Source organism: Nyctibius grandis, chromosome 7 (genome assembly GCF_013368605.1).
Source record: "Nyctibius grandis isolate bNycGra1 chromosome 7, bNycGra1.pri, whole genome shotgun sequence".
Taxonomy (NCBI): domain Eukaryota; kingdom Metazoa; phylum Chordata; class Aves; order Nyctibiiformes; family Nyctibiidae; genus Nyctibius; species Nyctibius grandis.
In genome coordinates this window covers 56,789,611-56,810,422 of record NC_090664.1, presented here as the reverse complement: position 1 = coordinate 56,810,422, position 20,812 = coordinate 56,789,611, and the positions used below count along the sequence as shown (strand labels likewise).

The window sequence follows — 20,812 nt, the reverse complement described above, 5'->3', positions numbered from 1 at the left end:
GGCGGCGGCAGGGAGCGGCGGCGGGCCGCTCTGAGAGCCCTCGGCCTGCCCGCCGCCATGTTGGAGAGGGCGGGAGCGGCGGCGCTGGCGGCCCTGCGCGGGCTGCGGCGGCGGTGGCGGGGCGGGGGGAGCGGGGCCGCCGCCTGCTTCCCGCTGCGCCGGGCGCTGCTGGCCGTGCGGGGCGCCGAGGCCGCGCCGCTCCTCCAGGGGCTCCTCACCAATGACGTCACGCGGCTGGTGGCGGGGGACGGCCTGCCCCCCGCCGCGGCGCTGCCGCGCGCGCTCTACGCGCATGCGCTGAACGTCCAGGGCCGCTGCCTCTATGACGTCATCCTCTACAGGTGAGACCAAGCGGAGGGGAGGGGAGGAGCTGGGCGAGGCCACTGCCATGGCGAAGGGGGGGCGGTGCGTCCTGTTGCCGTGGCAACGGGGGCGCGCGGCCTTGGCGGGCTTCTCCGCGCCCGCGGGTCGCTCCTGTCACACACCGGGCTCTGAGGCGTCTCTGTCTCATCTTTATGAATTAGCGTTCACAAAAGTGCTTACTCTGTATATGTTATATATTTTATAGCTGGGCTGCATCCCCAGCAGCGTGGCCAGCAGGGCGAGGGAGGGGATTCTGCCCCTCTGCTCCGCTCTCGTGAGACCCCCCCTGCAGTGCTGCGTCCAGCTCTGGGGCCCCCAACAGGAGAAGGACACGGAGCTGTTGGAGTGAGTCCAGAGGAGGGCCATGAAGATGCTGAGAGGGCTGGAGCACCTCTGCTCTGGAGACAGGCTGAGAGAGTTGGGGCTGTTCAGCCTGGAGAAGAGAAGGCTCTGGGGAGACCTTCTAGCACCTTCCAGTACCTGAAGGGGCTACAGGAAAGCGGGAGAGGGGCTTTTTACAAGGGCATGGAGTGATAGAATGAGGGGGAATGGTTTTAAACTGAAAGAGGGGCGATTGAGATGAGATATGAGGAAGAAATTCTTTTCTGTGAGAGTGGTGAGACCCTGGCCCAGGTTGCCCAGAGAAGCTGTGGCTGCCCCCTCCCTGGCAGTGATCAAGGCCAGGCTGGATGGGGCTTTGAGCAACCTGGTCTGGTGGAAGGTGTCCCTGCCTGTGGCAGGGGGTTTGGAACTAGATGGTCTTTAAGGTCCCTTCCAACCCAAATCGTTCTGTGATTCTGTGATTCTATATTTCATCACTGGCTGCAATCCCTGTGAGTTACCCCAGCAGAAAAGCATAATGATGTCATTATTCTTAAAGCAGCCCTCAGAGCAGGCCCCAGGCGCTGCATCTATGGGTATGTGTATTTGGGCCATACCCGAAACAAGGGGTTTGCGCTGTCTCACAGGTGCTGTACTCACTGACACTGTCACTATGTCACGCCATGTGACATAGAGCAATTACACCGTATGGCCACCTCACGTAGGTGTGTCAGTCAGTGAAAAACTGGGCTCGTGCACTGTTGGGTCAGGTTAACGGTGTGGTAACTGATGGAAGGCACAGCTAAACAAAGCTTCTTCTCCTGCTGAAAGTCACCTCGCTTTCAGTAAGCATGAGTGGTAGAGAATACTGTAGCCAGACCTGTTTCTGTCCCTGGGAGAGGTGAGGGCAGTATTTGCTACAAGAGTGAAGAGAATGGCTGAAAAAGTTGCAGTATTTCACTACAGGGAGCTGCTTTTGTATGCACCAGCAGCCTTCGGTGACATTCCCCAGATCTCAGGATCAAGATAAAGCGTGTTGGCTTCCGCTGCTGTGGGGCTTTGTTTTTCTGACCTTGTAGGTGTTACTTTTTTAGGCTTCACGAGAGTGCAGAAGAAGAGCCGCACATCCTGCTGGAGTGTGACAGCGGCGTGCTGGACGCCGTACAAAAACATCTGAAACTGTACAAGATCCGGAGGAAAGTAAACATTGCCCCTTGCCTTGACCTCTCTTTGTGGGCCGTCGTCCCCGGGGAGCAGGCTGGAGACATTGCCAGTTCTCTCACTGAATGTGCAGACCAGGCTCTGATTTTAACTCCTGACCCCAGAACAGAAGTCATGGGCTGGAGACTGATTACAAAGAAAGCAACAAATCTGTCAGAGATTATCCCTGGGAGTCATGTTGGAAACATTGAGGATTACCATAGGCACAGGTATAAACAAGGTAAAACCAAGTCCTGTTTTGCACTCTGTGTCATTGGATTTTGGGAAAAGATATTTATATATGTGTTATCACAGTTTCATCTTATTATCAGAGTCTGTACGCTGATATAAGAGGAATAAATTATAAAAGCTGCACTGGTACGTGTCAATGTGTTTAGCTTGGTAGTAAATCCAGGTATTGTTTGAGGACAGAAGTGATGCAGTAGTTACAATTCTGTCTGGTGGCAGAATCAACATTTGGGTACAGTTTCCTATTACTAAGATTATGGGGTGGTGAGTCGGGAACACTAACAGCAAAAGAAAACCAGGATTATTCATTTTCTTAGAGGGAAACTTCGGTGATTTGAGTCATTTTGATTATTTTGGGATTACACGCAGTCTGTGTGTTTTCCTTGTTGCTAAGGAAGGAAAAGGAAACACCCTAACTTACTTTCCTAAAAATGTATGACTGGATTCGTGGAGTTAGCACAGAGGCCAAGGGGTGGCTGATTGATTTGAGAGGGAAGTCGATCCCCTGAGCCCCTGTGCCTGCACAGAGCTCCCATTGATTTTACTGTATCCTTACAATGGATTAAGTTAATTGGCAGCCTGAAAGATGATGGTCCTCATAGAATCATAGAATCGTTTTGGTTGGAAAGAACCTTCAAGATCACCAAGTCCAACCGTTAACCCAGCAATGCCAAGCCCACCACTAACCCATGTCCCTCAGCACCACATCTACATGGCTTTTAAATCCCTCTAGGGATGGGGACTCCACCACAGCCCTGGGCAGCCTGTTGCAGTGCTTGATAACCCTTTCCATGAAGAAATTGTTCCTGATCTCCAATCTAAACCTCCCCTGGCACAACTTGAGGCTGTTTCCTCTCATCATTTGTTACCTGGGAGAAGAGGCTGACCCTCACCCCTCTACACCCTCCTTTCAGGCAGTTGTAGAGAGTGAGAAGGTCTCCCCTCAGCCTCCTTTTCTCCACACTAAACCCCCCCAGCTCCCTCAGCCGCTCCTCATCACACTTGTGCTCCAGACCCTTCACCAGCTCTGTTGCCCTTCTCTGGACTCTGCTCCAGCACCTCAAAGTCTTTCTTGTCGTGAGAATAACTCTTGTAGTGAAAATAACTCTTACTGACAGAAAATTCTGCCTGTAGGGTGTGGGTGAGAAGGATTTTGACGTTGGCGTTACCTGGACGTTGATGCCTTTGTGTGGGAGTCTGCGTTGTTTGAGGTGCTTTGAATTTCCACCGGTATGGTTGTGAAGTGCTGTAAGCTTCATGAAATCAGGTTCTAGTGCAGTTCTCTGTTTACCCTTTAGAGCAAACATCGTTTATGGCTAATGATTTCACTCGGGCCCAAAGCAGAGTACTGGGAAGTTCATTATTTGACATTGCTTCGTATGGGTTCTCTTGGTTTTACAACTCACAGAGGAGGCCTACTCCAGAGATCTTAAAATAATTAGGAACTTGGTGCATTTACCCGTTGGTTTTACTCTTTCCCTAGGAATTCCTGAAGGTGTGAAAGATCTCCCTCCTGGAGTAGCCCTCCCACTGGAATCAAACCTGGCCTACATGAATGGCATCAGCTTTACCAAAGGCTGTTACATTGGACAGGAGTTGACAGCCAGGACCCACCACATGGGTGTCATTCGCAAACGTCTGCTGCCTGTCCATTTTTCAGCTCCTCTTCCCCAGGACAGCGTTCCCGAGGGTGCCGAGATCTTCACTGAATCAGGAAAGTCAGCTGGCAAGTTCCGGGCTGGAGGGGGTGAACTTGGTATTGCTTTGCTGAGGTTAGCGAATATCAATGAACCACTTAGCTTAAATATAGCGGGTGATAAAGTGAAGCTCACTGCAAGTATACCCGAGTGGTGGCCAAAACCTGCTGGTAAATAATTGAGGAACCACCACTTGCACATTTGCCTTTTTGAGAGTATATTTTGTGTGGTAAGTTTGGGAAGGCGACTCTGCCTTCAGCTGCTGTTTGTGGTGTTTGGTGGCGTGGGGGTGTTACAGGATTCTTCAAATTGGGACTAACCAGCAGGAACCCAAACCAACAGCGGGTCACTGAGGACAGGGGGATAATCTGTTAAGCGTTGGGGAGAGACCCGTGCAGCGTATGCAGAGAAGAGCACCTTTTCCAGAGGGTACCCTGTATTTATTGAGGGGGTGCCACATGTCGTTGGGTTGGACTCTGCTGAATTCTCAGGCCACCACTCGATCAGACCGCACTCCGCATGGGGTGCAGTGTATGTTCAGACTGAACTGAGCCACGTGAGCAGGAGTTTCCCCATTGTAAGCACTGAATGTTTCTGTTCAGAATTACCATTCTGTGGTATCATAGTGGTGTTTTTTTTAAAGGAGAGCATGCTGCTCTTACCTTGCATAAGATATATACTCAGGCTAAAGTGTTCACTGCAAATTACTCCTTGCATTGAGCTGCTTCTTAAACTTGCTGCTTGGGTGGGTGTTTTTTCCCACCACTCTAACTACTAATTGTGTTCAGGAAGAGGAATACCTTGTACTCCACCTTTCAGACCTTGATTTTAATAATTCATCCCTGGTGGGAAAGCTCTCCAACATCCCGGTCCCCTGCTTCAGCGCCGGCAGAGGGAGCACAGCCAGACCTGTGCTCCTGACCTCGGTCACGCACGCTTCCTTCAAACGACCGTTTCAGAGAGGAAAGTGATATTTTACAGGAATAAAGGTGCACTGGTGCGTGCCCCGGGGTGACTATTGTGTTGGTGTGCTGGTGCTTGCCAGAGTAATCTCTTTCTAGAAGCCAGCCCTCAACTGTTGTTGGCAACTGGAGGCAACGTGCCCTCCAGTTGCCAACAACAGTTGAGGGCTGGCTTTTTTTGGCATCAACGTCTTTGCTCTGTCATCTTGTAGAAAAATCCTCTGCGCTTTCCTGAAGCCTTTGCCAGGGGTTACCTCACTCCCTCCACAAAGCTGGTGAAGGGACAGTGTGTCCCCATCTGAGACCTTTGCTCCTTCCCTCCACGTTAAGCTGCAGTCGCTGGAGAAGGGGTTGATGCCACACGTGCTCTTGGCTTAGCCTGGTGTTCCCCAGGGAGGATTTTCATTGCATTTGCTTCTCTGCCTGCTCTCTGTACCCCTCGTAACAGAAACCTGTCCCTGCTGCTGTCACTAGCTGAGGTTTTCTCCATCCACCGTCCCATGTGGGGTTTTCAGAGCAGCCCAGTACTTCAGTGTTTCTTTGCTGCATTTTTCTGGCTCCTGCTGCTCTTCTGTCCTCACACTTTTTCTTGCTTCTGCAGTCAACGTACTCCTCTTTGTGTCCCCAAAGCCAACCAGCTCTGTGCCTCCTAACCCTGTCAACCTGCAGGAATTTATAGAAGTATTTTTGTATTAAAATGAATCTATTGTGCGCCTACTCTTGGAACGGCGTGTGTGCGGGAGGGCGTGATGAGAGAGAGGAGCTGCTGAGATCCCGTTCTGACCAAAAAAGAAAGCTCTTGCCTGCATATTTGTGACAAAAACCGTCCAAAGCACATTCTGCCACTGTGTTGGTGTCACTGTTACTGTGAAAGGAATTTATCTGTGAAAAATGTTCATGTTCGTTAAAACTCTTTATGCTGGCTGTAAAATGAGTTTGTGGAATATCTCATTAAAAGTTTATTGTGTCAGTAATTTAAATGTGACTTGTCTGAAAGAGAAGCGATGCTGCCTTTTAATTACCTTGTGTGAAGATACACCACAGAACACTTTTTCAGGTTGGTGGCTGACAAGAAACGTGTCTTGCGCTGTTCGTCACCCCTTTGTCAGGTTTGAGGTCATTCACAAAGTCTTTCTGCTGGAAAAATAAATGAAACAGCAGTGCTTCACGCTTTCTGCATCCTCCGAAAGGGTGCTGCCCGGGTTGGTGCTGCTTTGCCAGAAGCAGCTTTTCCTCTGCCGCCCATTGTGCAAAGTCTCCTCAGAAGAGTTATATTATTGTACTGGTATGCACGCAGCCTGAATAAACACATTTCTTCTGTTTGGGGAAGCCCTGCCTCTTTTTCTGGCACACACATGTTTCTTTTTGTCTTCTTAACGCATGTGAAAGGCTTTTCTGTTGCTAACAGCTGCAGGTTACCAATGTGGGTGCTTAGACGCAAAATACACAGGCGGGTTGATTTTTCAGAGGTACAGGATCGCTTCTGGAGGAAAGATGTGGCAGAAATTGGAGAAAGCAACCCCAATCCGCACTATCCTTTTATTTTTTATTCTCCCTCACAGCCTGCCCCATCCATAATGGCTTTATGTGGGTGAGCTTGGGATGGAAGGCCCGGCTATCGGCTGTGTAGGTGCAGGGTGGAATTTTTCGGGGTGTTTGCTTCGCTGACGATCCGTGATGGAGCAAATCTCCTTCAGCCAAGGTGGGACTGAGCGAAGCAGAGCGAGGAACCCCACCGGTGACTGAAGCCACAGCGGAGCCGGCCAAAAAGGGGCAAATAACCACCTGCTTGTTCCTCACGTCAGCCAAAGGGCTGAAATGTTCTCAGCGGCACATTTAATAACCGATTTCTGCAGGGAGGAGGAAATGTTGAGAAATAAAACACTGGTGCCAGGCCCAGGCAGCAGCTCCACCGCCCTGGGCGCGAAACGAGACGCTATTATGGTACTTGGTACTGGTGAGGCCGCACCTCGAATCCTGTGTTCAGTTTTGGCCCCTCACTACAAGAAAGATCTTGAGGTGCTGGAGCGAGTCTAGAGAAGGGCAACAAAGCTGGGGAAGGGTCTGGAGCACAAGTGTGATGAGGAGCGGCTGAGGGACCTGGGGGGGTTTCGTGTGGAGAAAAGGAGGCTGAGGGGAGACCTTCTCACTCTCTACAACTGCGTGAAAGGAGGGTGTAGCGAGGGGGGATCGGTCTCTTCTCCCAGGTAACAAGCAATGGAACGAGAGGAAATGGCCTCAAGTTGTGCCGGGGGAGGTTTAGATTGGAGATCAGGGAAAATGTCTTCACCAAAAGGGTTGTCAAGCACTGGAACAGGCTGCCCAGGGCAGTGGTGGAGTCCCCATCCCTAGAGGTATTTAAAAGCCGTGTAGATGTGGTGCTGAGGGACATGGGTTAGTGGTGGGCTTGGCAGTGCTGGGTTAACAGTTGGACTTGACGATCTTAAAGGTCCTTCCAACCAAAACGATTCTGTGAATTCTCTCAGGTTTTCGTGCTTCCCTCAGCACGGGGTGAATACGGCGGCTGAGGGGAGCTGCCAGGTCACCCGCTCAGGTGCTTGCTTCAGACTAAATACAGCTGGAAAATGCGGGCCCCGCTCTCCGAGGGGGCCAACCCCTTCCCGAGCCCCATTTTCTGCGTGTTCCCCCTCGCTGCCTCAGTTTCCCCTCGCCCTCCCCGCCATGGCGGGTCCCCCCCTCCACAATGGTTCGCCCCTCCCTGTTCCAGCCCCCCCCCCTCCCCCCCCCCCCCGCGCAATGGTTTCTCCCACCGACGGCCGTTGACCGAGCGCCGGCTGCTGCCGATGCGCGGGAAGCGGCGCGCGCTCGGCGCGGCCGTTGGGGCGGGGGGGGGGCGGCGCTGCCCCTCAGGGCGGGAGGCGGGATAAGATGGAGGCGGGCAGCGCCCAGGCCCCGGCCGTTCGGCCTGGCGGGGCTGCCCGGGCAGAGGTGAGGCGCCAGGGCTTTGCCGCCCCGCTGCCAGGACGGGGCTGGGGCCCCGGCGGTGAGCGGGGCGGGGTGGGGGGTTGTGGGGCGGTTCGCTGCTGTGAGGGGAGGAAGCGGCCTGTGCCCTGTGAGGGGAGGCGGCGGAGCTGCCCCGGGGCTGCTGGGCTCCCTCGGAGAGAGGGGAACCCCTGCGGCTGCTGGTGGGGCAGGACCATGTGAATAAAGGACATATCTGCGAAAGTACAAGTTGTCTTCGTTTTCCACTTGTCATATGCAGTCTGTCAGAGATGTGTGCGCCCTCGGGAGTTAAAAGAGTCGTGAGGGGTGTTGACACACCAAAAATGCGTGATTCTGCACGGGGAGAGAGCGGAAGAGAGCTGTGAAGTAAGTGTTACAGCCTGAAATCCCCGTAGGGTAAGAGAGGAATCACTTCAGCGGCTGCGGAGGGGAATGCATTGAAATATTTGGCCTCAGAAAAAAAGACATTTTCTTCCCTTTTTGCCTTTTTCCCCGTTTTTTTGGGGTGTGTTTTCGTTTTGTTTTGTTTTGTTTTTCTGGAAGCAATGTTTGATTTCATTGCTACAGTTTTTACATTTCCTGTCGTAGTAAAAAGCCAAAAAAGTTGTCTTGGTGTGGTGAGGGATCCAGAAGAATGGCTGCTGATACCGAAGTCTGCTGTATAAACATATGTTCTACTGAGTTACCAAAATCACTGCGATCTGCTGTGTTAAATGGCTTCTCGCTCAGATGAATTCACACTCCTGTGGCCAGGTTGATGCTAGGAGGTTGCGTGGGAGCGTCTTCACACTGAGTTACTTGAAGTTAGCAAGTTTAAGAAGTCCTTACAAGTATGTAGTTTAATATTTTGAGTATGTTTGCCCACTGTTAACGTGCTACTGAAACCTTTGAAATCTTCAGGATGTATCTGAATACTGCACAGATGAGAGTCACAAATACGATTTATTCTTCACAGCTTGTGGGGATCTTGGTTTTCAAGCAGGCACATTTTCTCCGGCGTTTTCAGGGCAGGGGAATTTGGCAGCTTCGATCCCCTTGTTCACAGCCATTGCTGCCTAAGCCACACTCTTACACACTGCTGCACAGGCACTGGGGGCATTTTGCTTGTTACTTTGAGAGGAGGGTGTAGCTACTACTGCTGCTAGCTACTTTGTAAGAGTATTGTTGGGACCAGTTTCTGCTGGGTGGTAGCAATGAGATATGCTACGTTTTGACTTCAAACTATTTTCTCAACTATTTGCCTGTGCATTATTTTGCTTTTACGTAGACTCTGAGCCCTTCAGAAAAGGCTCTCTTGTTTTTTTCTGTTCTCAAGCAAGCGGAAATAATTTATGCCTGAATTGGTTTTGTGGATTCGTGTCTGGATTTCTTCTCTTTCCCTCTGACTTGCCTAGGCCAAGCGAGTGTGAAATTTGCTGTCGGACTTCATTTGAAGCTATTGGGGTCTACTCACTAAAATTAGTGCTTGTGCTTTAGTACGTAACACTGGAAACGTTTGGGCTTTCTCTGTTTCTGTAATCCCTGGTCAGAGCATGTCTTAATTTTTAATTTTTTATTTCTTGAAACTCTTGAATTCAGTGTGTACTACGGGCAGCACTGGCGCAAGTCTGCTATTCCAAAAACCTAAATGTGGAAGTGGGTATAAAAGCTTCCTGTGTCATGTTTATATCTGATGTCATTCTCAAATTGTGCTTACATCAGGCAGTTGGAGGAGCTGGAGGAGGACAGTGGCAGTCTCTGAATGCCATTACAGCTTTGTGGAGGAAAAAACAGAGGGAGAAGGGCAATAATGTAAACAAGTGCTGAGGTTTTTAGGGAAGGGTGACCTCATTTCCTATTTACTGCTGTGTCAGAAAAGCTATATGGAATATACTTAATACTTGGGGAAGGTGGCATGCTGTGTGGCACTCTGCAGGGTATTTTAGCAGTGCTTTCTGGGGTAAGTGCTGCAGTGATAGCAGTGAGGGAAGCACTTTGCAGAACTAGTGTTACAGTAACTTAGTGAAAATGCCTTGGGAACAAAAGAAAACTTTGGAGAAAGTTGTGGTTTTCTTTTCCTCTCCCTTTTAACATCTTTTATCTGTAGTCTGCCTGCATTAAGTTGTGGAAGAATTTAAGACTGAATGGTTTTCTGACTTCGGCTGTAACGCTTCTAGCTGAGGAGTTTTCTCATATTCTGTAAGATAGATTTTTGGGCCAGTTTTATTGTTCAGGGTGAACAACATATTTTTAGGTTTAACTCAGATGACTTAAGTGTATGTTGAAGGGCAGCTTGAGGTTTGTCTTTTGAAAATTTAGCTGGAACTTGTTAGTACTCTGCCTTCTCTTTTTTTATGATCTCAAGACTCTGATACTTGACTGATGATGGACTACACTTCCCAGCAACTGAACTATATTATATTATACCTGCTTTTTTCTTGTTTTCTTCAAGAAGATGAAAATAGCTCTGTTCCATTGTCTCTGGATTTCTTAATTTGCTTAAATTATATGTCTTCGTTCTTTCTGCAGTATTAAAAATACGTGAGGGTTCATCAGGGTTTGTCATCTGAGTTAAGGCAAAGAGATGTGGGGAAATAATGACTTTATTAAGGAAAAATGTGTAAAAGATGATAAAACATAACTGTCTACAAGATATTTGACTGAAAGTGGGGAGAAGGTAAGTCAGGTATAGGACTTTAGCATGAAATAAAGCCTTTTTTAGTTTTTGTTACAGGAAACAGGATTTGATTTGTTCACTCTGTGCAAGTCTATCATAGTTACTTAGTTGGGGTGAGCCAAATGATGGCTTTCAGTGGGGAGAGAGGAACAAAAGTGGTACGTGTGTCATCACCACTGACAAAAAACATGCGTTCCAGTGAACTACTCTTTCATGTGGAGATACCAAAACCCCAGAGGTACAAGAGATGATGAACTTGTCATGAGAACACTTGTACTGTTAAATACCATGTTGTTATATGGTATATTTTAGTGATTAAAATTTCCTCACTGGGTTGTGCTTCCTGATTATGACTTAAATAATTTTGGCAGTATGTGATCACCTGAGAATAATTGCTTAGAAATTACTTCTTGCCTGGGAAGGAGCAGAAGGTGCATTTCAAAACCTTCTACACGTTTTTCTTTTTCCCATCTGAGAAGTGTTTCCTGGCTAAATAAAGCAGTTCAGCTGTATTTCTCCAGCAGTTCCTAACGCTCAGGGCTGCAGTCCTGGATCCCGTTACCTTGTAGCTATTGCACAACAGAGGAAAGACTACAATTCCCATAGTACTTCCACATACTGGTACTCCAGTGACATCAGACATTACATGGCTGAGACTGGTTGTAAAGCAAGAAGACCAAAAATGTAAGCTTGGTGTTTCTTTCACTTCTGTAGCAGGGCCTTTGGCAGTGTGAAATCTTGGCTTGCTAGGGGAGGATTTCAGTTGCTGCAGAGGTATTTGGAAGGGGGTGTGTGTGTGAAGAAAACATGAGGTGACGTGTAAGGGCAAAGCCGTTTGTACTGTTACTTGTAGTGTTGGTGCAGCTTAGCGACTCCTCTGCCCAGGGATTGCCGTGTGGAGTAACTGCTTAATGCCAGCGCTGCTGGTTTGTCTTGAGGGGCCGTTTCCTTGCCCACAGCCCGAAATCTGCTCGCTGCTTTTCTGCTGTTTTTGTCCTGCAGCTTCAAGGGGTGGAGAGACGCTGTCCACAGCCTGGCAACAGTTTCCTTGTGCCTGTAGTAACTGCGGTGTGTAGCGTGCGTCCCATGGCAGCGATGTTAGGGGAGGTAAGAGGTGTGTCGACAGCGCTGGTCCAGCTCCCTGTGGGCTACGCCACCGGACTTGGAAGCACGGGGACCAGCCGCTGCTGCTGCAGTGTTGTGGTGTGTACAACTGGCAGGTTCGAGTGCCTGTGCTGCCTCTGCTTCCCCGGTGGCCTGTGTCGGCGGGAGGAATGCAGGCAGGGAACGGCTGGTGGTAACGTCTGTGCAGGTTTGTCTCAGTGGAAGTTGATTCTCACAACGGGATGAGGTTTGTGCGGGTTTTGTTGTTCAGGAGAGATGCTACGTGTCTGGAGTAATACTGATATTTTAGAAAGCTGGAAAATAATCCAGTGAAGCGATTTCTGCAGTGTAATATTTGCTTAGGTTGCTGTAATGCTGTAGTTTAAAGGAAGTGTAATGATTTATTCACCTGGCAGTGCCCAGCATTTCAAGTGATCACGTATTGTGGGTGCCTGACAAAACCCTAATTCTCCAAACACAAATGTCTCTTAGTGTTGACCACCAGAGCCTTCTAATGGGGACAATGGGGAGAGAGTTACAAAGTGGATGGGAAACTTGGGAGTATTTGCTGTTGTCCTTTCACTGAGAAATGTAATAACTTCTCGTGCAGGTATAGATCCCCTTTCATTTCTCTTTAGAAACAGTTTAGATCTATAAAGTGGCATTGTGACAGTGTTTGCTCAAGTCTGCAATCTTGAAGACATCTACTTAGTACTTCACTTTCACAAAGTGAGGAACTGGTCAAGTGGGAAAAGTAGCTTTATGTTTAATCTTGGTTGTCTGATGAAATGAATATACAAATTTCTATATAATATGTAGTGTATATAGATCCTTGTGCAGATGATTTAAAAATTATATTTATGTAGCCACGTATGCCAGTTTGTAACTTCAAAGAGTTTGTTTTTACACATTCAATAATTGATAATTTTGGCATTTTTGTTCGTTTAAAAATATATTTGGAAAGACGTTTTGATTTGATGGAGTTTAAATTGTGCTAGATGGTCCATCTGGCAAAATGAATTTGGAAAAATATTTGGAATTTTATATTCCTAAACAAAAAGGTTTATACTGAGAGTGTATTAATACCAATAATCCTGTTTTACAGCAACATGTATTTGAAAAGACATAATCTACAAATCATGCACTTAAGCTGCCTGTGGATTAGTTGACTCTAAAGTGAGCGGAAGTTCCGTTACAAACTCCGTACGTGTTTGTTTAACAGTCCCTCGTGTTTCCCTGCTCTGCCAGGAGATAATGGAGTGTGACACGTGGTAAGAACTAGAAGTGAAGGTGAATATATAGCGGGAGCTGGTATTAAGTTCCCTTATATTTCCACGGAGCCCGCAGCACACTCGAGTTACGTTATTCAAATACTTAAACGTGTATTTGCTGACTATTTTGAGCGTCATAGGCTGCTTAGTGACAGATGCTTTAAAGTAGCTGCTTGTCGCCACCTTTGTAAAACTTTCCCTTAGCAGTCTCAAATTTAAACTTTTGAATAATGACATTGCAGCCGAGTTGTGTTCACAGTTTTTAAAACTGGCAACTTAATGTTTTATGAAGGGTGTTTTTACTTTTTTAATTGGGGATTAGGTTCTTATGGCTTTTATAAACAACAAAAAAAGTCCTCTGAAACTCCAGAGTAAGGGCAGGAGGCTTCAGTCATTTTTATGTGCAAAACTACCTGGAAATAGTAGGACTCCAGTGCTCAAAGTACTTGTGGCTTTGGAACACAGAGTTTGTAGATCTATAAAAATCTGTCATTAAAAACAATATCAGTAACTTTTTTTTAATAGTTGAAATGAATTGCAGCTCAGGGCTTTGTTTCTAAACTACCTGCTGACAAATTATTCCTTATTTTTTCAAATTAATAAAGGACAAATTGCATAAGTGGGGAGTTTGCAAATTTGAATTTCTGAAATTACGAACTTTAGGAAGGCTGGAGTTATGAAAATTGCACATCCATAACCACAGTTCCTGGTGGATAAATCCGTATTGCATGGTTTCCTAAGTGCTTACTATACTTAATTTCTTGTCATTAACATTCTAAATTTTAATATCAAGTTGCAGAAATGTTCTGTGTGTTTGGGGTTTTTTTGGCTGAGGAAGAAGGACCTCCCAGAGGTACTGGCATACTGTTTGAGGGATAATGCTTCATAAAGGTGGAATTGAGGAACAGATTGGAATCCCTAACAAACTTTCTGCCGTGGAGCTTTATAAAGCAGATAGGCCTAAATGTAAAAGAAGTTCAAAATGGACATGTCAGAAGTGTGGGTCTTTCAACTTAACAGCTATTTTCCCATGTAACTTAATTCTGGAACTTGTAAACCCTCAGGTAGTGTAGCTGGAAGTTTTTAGGCTTTCCTCGTGATCTCCCTACGATATTAAGGTAATGTTTCAAATTGGCTTTTTTTTTCTGAAGGATTAGATGTACCCTTGCATGCAGAACTGCAAAACTTGTGACTTTTCCACCATGGCATCAGTGTGTGTACATGTGCACGCTGCATCTCTAGAAGTGCAGTGTAAATCCACCTGAAGATACGACCTTTCGTATTTCAAAAGCAGGCATTCAGATTAGCAAAATTCCCATTAATCAGTGAGAAATAATTCCAAGTTAAGTTGCACATTTACTATGGCTTCTGTTTGATCAGTGCAAGGAGAGTGTGGAAAGTGTGTGTCCATACCTGTGTACATCTGTTTATGGGGAAAACATTATCTCTGTCTTCACCAAGGGACAGGATATGTGGGGGCAGAAAGCACCAAAATTAGTGGGGCGACTATACATGTGCTGATAGGGCTCACTATTTGCAAGGTTAATTTAAAGTTTCTAGTGTTAACTTTAAAAAGCGTTGATGGGAAGAAGAGGGGACATTACACTCCTGAGAAAGACCAGGGGGATTGCTTTTTTCAGGGTACTGAATGGTTACGTGGAGGTGTCTGTCATTTCTCTGGTGAGCTTTGAATCATCCATGAAATTCTCTGAAACTGGGGAAGAGGCAATAATGAATTTCTGTAAATGCTGTGGAAGTTGACAGCGTCACAGAGGAGAGATCCAGGTCAGTGTCCTCGCAGGGAGAAAGGCTTCTGCGTGATCTTAAGCGTTCGGTGTGGCCTGCTGATCCAGTCCTGTAGCGTTGGGTTTTAGCTGGGTGCCGTTAGGAAGGGTAGGGAGGGACTGGGGAGACCGAGAAGATGCGGTAGAGAAACTGCTGCAAAGTTCTTTTTTGAATAAAGTCAGAAGAAAAAAAAAAACAACTTAAAAGTATTTACAAATTCGGGACGTGATATTGAAGTACTCAATGAGAACTGTTTTTTTTTTTAATTTGTCAATTTAACACAATGCAAGCTGGCAGTGCTGCTTTAACTAAAGGATTGGCTTCTACCAAAGCTCTAATGTAGCGCCCTCATATCCTGAAGATATCCCAAAAGGCCTTTCTAGGAATGAATTATTTACCAGAAGTGCAATAAGTGTGTGTTTATATCAACCCCTAAAAGCTAAGTGACAGCCACAGAAAGTTACCAGTGAAAATCCATTTTTCTGAGAGGGGGTGTGTTGGCTGGAGCACAGAGGCAGCACTCTGACCTTTTTTTGAACAGCTGTGTAAATTTTAAGCTTTAGTTGTACTCTCACATAGGTTGTGAAGCCTAATGCAACACTTGCAATGCTTTGGAAGTTTCCCATGATTTGAAGTAGTTCTTATTTTGAGACATAAATGGATTGTTGTTCGGGGTTTCAGGTATCAACTAATGCTTTGTGAAACCCACTTTTAATGTTGCGAAGCATTACGTTGTGACAGAGGTAGTGATTAGCCAAATCATCAGTGGGTTTCATTAATCTGCTTTGACAGAAGAACAGCTAATAAATACAAATAGTTAAAAGATCAATAAAGTTTAGTGGCTTAGACACATTGACTGAACAAATCATCACGGGTGGTATAAAGATATTACTGGTCATCCCTTCTGAAAGGAAACTGTGTGTAATAAAATTGGCACCTAGGAGCAGTTGTGTGTACCTGAGTCATTTCCTTGCAGAGCCCACTATCTTAGCTTCAATACCAGGAGCCTCATCTTCCCATCTGTGTGGGCCACAGAGCTTTCTGTAGCGTTGGGGGTTGTATTACTGCAGCTCTTCCCTTGCAATGCAGCTGGTGTATTGTACATGCACTGAAGGCCAACTGGCACAATGGAAATGTTATAGGAAACCCAACAAAAGTGACTGTCAAGAATGGGTTAACTAACTCAGAGAGCCACGAAGATGATTAAGGGAGTGGAACATCTCCCTTATGAGGAGAGGCTGAGGGAGCTGGGTCTCTTTAGCTTAGAGAAGAGGAGACTGAGGGGTGACCTCATTAATGTTTATAAATATGTAAAGGGCAAGTGTCAAGAGGATGGAGCCAGGCTCTTCTCAGTGACATCCCTTGACAGGACAAGGGGCAATGGGTGCAAGCTGGAGCACAGGAGGTTCCACTTAAATTTGAGGAAAAACTTCTTTACTGTAAGGGTGACTGAACACTGGAACAGGCTGCCCAGAGAGGTTGTGGAGTCTCCTTCTCTGGAGACATTCAAAACCCGCCTGGACGCGTTCCTGTGTGATATGATCTAGGCAATCCTGCTCCGGCAGGGGGATTGGACTAGATGATCTTTCGAGGTCCCTTCCAATCCCTAACATTCTGTGAACTCATCCAGCTCTTAGCCTGTTTCCAGCAGGCCCTTGGAGCAGGGGACTTGACTGTGGGTTGAACAAATTGTTGTAGCAGAACTGAGACTGGACATCAGGTTAGGTCAGTCCTTAGTTCTGCCATTCAGCAGGTCAGAGTAGGTCAACCACAGCTCGATGTCAGTCTGACATCATCTTACTACTTTAGGAGAAGAGCAGGTGCTTTAAGTTTTAAGAATTTATCATAATATGACCTGCACACTTTATCTTGATTTATTTTAATTGTAAAAGCAGCCCTTTCCCTATTCATTGCTTCCAGCAAGGAAAGCTTGTGTCAGTGAAGATGAAGCCTTACATTTGTGTATTGCACTGACTTGCTAATCTTGGGCGTTGTTTTGCTGTGTCATGTAATGCTGAAATGGCACATGTGCAAAGTGCCGGCCTGACAGTAGGCAGCAGCAACTTAATAATGTGCTTTTGAGTAGGGGAGGTGTAGGAGGTGATACTGTCAGGGGTTTAAATGGATGTGCAGAGAGCACAGGAAGGGATTTAGAATCTGCATGTTATACTTCGAGCGCTCTTGGGAACATGCTTTTATCACACCTGGTTTTGGGTAGCACCGTGTGGCAGGAGCCAGCCTTGCCTTTGCTGTTGGCAGAAGCTGTAAGTGAAGGTGGGGTGGAGCCCTTGAATGGGTCCATCCCAGGTACTCGAGGTTCGTTTGTCCTATCATGTGATGGGAATGAATGTTCAGTTCTGTGGCAGATGTGTGCCGGTGAGCAGGATCATGGGGTGAGCTTGGGTACTGGTGTGGTAGGTGTGGACCTGTGTGGTGTATCTGTGTGTGACAGGATAAAGCTGAAGAGAGAAGTCTTGTCAGGCAATATGTCCCTGCCTGCATGATCCTAGGTGCAGCACGGTGTGGCTGGCTTATCTGTTGAGGGCTCCATGCGACCTGTGGTCAGCAGCTCTCATATCTGCTGAGCTGTTCTGTCGTGTGCGATCTCACAGCAATAAAGCAACATCGTCGTTTTTTTGTGAATGTGTAAGACATAGGTGGTACTGGAGGAGCTGTGGGTGGCATGACGTGGAGAGGAGCAATGAGGGGTAGCTAGAAATTAGTTTCATGCATAATAAGTACAACTTTGACAGACCTGGTAGTTATTGCTTTTTTTTTTTATTATTTGCTTTTAAATAGGCTAAGTCTGTCCTTAAGAATCTAAGTTTCTGCTTGCACGGCAATGCTGCTTACTTCAGAGAAGAGAACTTGTGTACTGGTAACAAGGACATGGTCAGACAAAGTGCCGCCCCTGGTCATTACAAGTCACAGGTGAGTCCAAAAAGTGAATTTTTTTAGGTAAATAGAAATAAATACTTGTATGATATGTCGTTTTTTCTAACTAAATGTCTTGAAGAACCACATAACAAAAACAAACACCTGAAGAGAATGCTGCATTCCAGATGGAGCAGCTTTCACTGTTTGTGTCAGTACAGAAGAGTAATCCTCTACTCATGGAAGTCAGCAGTTCCTCGTTCAGTCTGGCTTTGACTGCTTCTTGCCAAGGGCATTTGTGAGACTCACCATGAAGTCTTCTGAAGAACAGCTGCTGGAAGTTACCATGGACAAAAAAACCATCTTTGATTATATGAAATGAAAGTATTTAGATGCAAGTGTTTAAAACAAACAAAAGAGATGGCCCAGTAGCCCATGAATGTTCTTAATGGTAACTGGGCTATAGAACCTATATATTGAACAAGCACCTCATAAATTTATCTTCCACCCTGCCTTAAGTGAGGCTTTTTTTATATGATTTTGACCCAACTGTCTAAGAGAGGTCTGACAGACTTGATTCTTTTTTCTCAGAAAAAGTGTTTATTAATTCTTTGCTGAAAAGGAACATTTCCCTTTGCTGCTTCAACAAGCCTTTGTGATGTTATGAAAGTGGGATTTAGAAGGAACTCTCCAGTAATCTGCCATTTTTATGGTTTTGTCCCTGATATTAGGAGATGTCTGAATAACTGACCTGTTTTCTCCCCTGGTTTTAGTTTTTGACATGTTTTACTTCTGCTGGTTAGTTTCCCAGGTAGCCAAGAAGGCAATTTATAGAATTCTGATTTTTATTTTTGTTTTTACCCACTATTTTCAGAGAATTACTAGCAGTGCATCCTGCATGGGTTAACCAGTTTCAGTGTGCTATAGATTAAGATGGCTGTAGGGAGGACTTCCTAGAAGTCTTAAGTCAAAAAACCAAAGCGGTGCTTTTTCTTATGTTTGCTTTATCTTGCCAAGAAAAACAAGAAATAAACAGGAAATATTTATCCTGCCAAGAAATCAGAGAATGCACTCAGTATAGAAGTAATAACACTGTGCAGTGCTGTCATTTACTGTCATTATGACAGATGTTTATAAAAAGCATCTGTGAGCAATGCTCTGTAGCAGTGAGTTCCTGCAGTTTTAGGATAACTGCTGTAAAAAGGCTTTTTCCTAATTTAGCTCAAATGCTTTTTGGAAAATCAAGAACTTTCTGTCAGGTGGGACTTTATAGATATGTCAATAAAAGTAATTTCTTCTAATTATATAATGAAGCAAATATTTAGCTCTGTTTTACATTATTTTTTAGCTTATATCCATGCAGAGAATTGTTAGTCTGATATAAGCCGTAGACTGTTCTCACCTCCAAACAGGAGGAGAGTGAAACCCTGTTGAATTTTTTTAGTGTGTGTCCTCTAAGGTTCAGGGAAGTACCCCAAGAATACATAATGTCACTGCAAACATTTCATACAATTGGCATAACATGGTGTTCTCTATGAAAATCCCTGAAACTCCTTCCAGTCTGCTTGAGGGGCCTTCCCTGCTCTGTCAGCAGCTATTACCATCTCAGAATAGATGGTTACAGTCTCAAACTGTTTCCAGTACTTAGCTGGACAGCATATGAAACAAAACATTTCCAGTGAAGAGGAATAATATTTGAGTCTTCTGCTGTATTCACAGTGCTGTTAATCATAGAATCATAGAATGGTTTGGGTTGGAAGGGACTTTAAAGCCCATCTAGTTCCAGCCTCCCTGCCACGGGCAGGGACAACTTCCACTAGACCAGGTTGCTCCAAGCCCCATCCAACCTGGCCTTGAACACTCCCAGGGAGGGGGCAGCCACAGCTTCTCTGGGCAACCTGGGCCAGTGTCTCACCACCCTCACAGCAAAGAATTTCTTCCTCATATCTCATCTCAATCTCCCCTCTTTCAGTTTAAAACCGTTCCCCCTCGTCCTATCACTCCATGCCCTTGTAAAAGGTCCCTCTGCCGCTTTCCTGTAGCCCCTTCAGGTACTGGAAGGTGCTAGAAGGTCTCCCCGGAGCCTTCTCTTCTCCAGGCTGAACAGCCCCAGCTCTCTCAGCCTGTCTCCATAGCAGAGGGGCTCCAGCCCTCTGAGCATCTTCGTGGCCTCCTCTGGTCTCACTCCAACAGCTCCATGTCCTTCTGATGTTGGGGGCCCCAGAGCTGGACGCAGCACTGCAGGGGGGGTCTCACGAGAGCGGAGCAGAGGGGCAGAATCCCCTCCCTTGACCTGCTGGCCACGCTGCTGGGGATGCAGCCCAGGACACGGTTGGCTTCTGGGCTGTGGGCACACATTGCCGCCTCATGGTGAGCTTCTGGTCACCCATCACCCCCAACTCCTTCTCCTCAGGGCTGCTCTCAATCCATTCTCTGCCCAGCCTGTATTTGTGCTTGGGATTGCCCTGACCCACGTGCAGGACCTTGCACTTGTCTTCAGACAGAGGATTTTCAGAAGATCATAGATCTTTGTCTCCTAGCTGCCCATCTCAAGTAGTGGTAGTGAGGCAGAAACCTCCCTCTGTGGAAAATTTGTCTCATATCTGTGTCCAAAGGTACAGCGTGGGGCACACTGTCACTTTTGTGTCTTCTGTCCTGTTCATCCTTGGCAGTGGTCAGGACCTGACTGCACAAGGTCCTGAGCAACCTGCTCAGAGCAGGGGCCTTGACTCCAAAGGTCCCTTCCAGCCTCAGCTGTTCTGAGGTCTCTGCCACGCAGGATCCTCTGTTCAAATACAACTTAGTGATTATCAACTCATTTACCAAGGTCTATAGATTTCATTTGCCTCTACATGCCTGGCAGCTGTGCTAGCTTGGCACGTGATTGGGGAATGGGAGGGTAGCAGGAAGAGAAGTGGGGGAGTAACAGCCTTCCTCAAGGTCTTTGCCCTTGCCACGGGAGCAGTGGAACTGTGTGTGTACTAACAGCAAGGCTTTAGCAAGCAGAAACGCAAGGGAGCAAAACGTGAGTCAGTGTGTAGTAGAGCACAAGACTCATGTCACAGATAACATAATGGTATCAGTGCCTGCTAGCTTTGATACTATTTAGTTTCATATTTATAGTTGAAATGTTGACATTATACTGACAAAGTTCTACTCATTTGTTTATCCTCAAATGAAACAAACTTTGGAAGAGCTTTTAAGTACCAAGAACTGCACGAGGCTTTTGGAAATAGTGAATGTTTTTAGTAAATGCTTCAGTTTGCTTAATCCTCAGTTGGGATGAGCTTCTTGCAAAAGTTAAAAGCCCTCTGCGTGCGTTTGAAGATAAGATGTGACTTAAAACAGTGTTAGATGTCTTGGAAA

General features: G+C 46.5%; 2 protein-coding genes across 2 annotated transcripts in view; both read left to right on the top strand.

Moving 5' to 3' along the window:
- On the top strand, positions 1-4,874 carry IBA57 (iron-sulfur cluster assembly factor IBA57). Its single transcript, XM_068405261.1, has 3 exons — positions 1-341; positions 1,779-2,125; positions 3,617-4,874. The coding sequence occupies exons 1-3, from the start codon at positions 58-60 to the stop codon at positions 4,006-4,008; spliced, it is 1,023 nt and encodes a 340-aa protein (XP_068261362.1). The 5' UTR covers positions 1-57; the 3' UTR covers positions 4,009-4,874.
- A 1,595-nt stretch (positions 4,875-6,469) lies between these two features.
- Positions 6,470-20,812, top strand: part of LOC137666050 (meiosis-specific coiled-coil domain-containing protein MEIOC-like) — a 32,337-nt gene continuing 17,994 nt past the window's right edge. The window contains exon 1 of the mRNA XM_068405631.1: positions 6,470-6,494. Coding sequence (XP_068261732.1) covers positions 6,470-6,494 — 25 coding nt within the window. The remainder of the gene's footprint in view (positions 6,495-20,812) is intronic.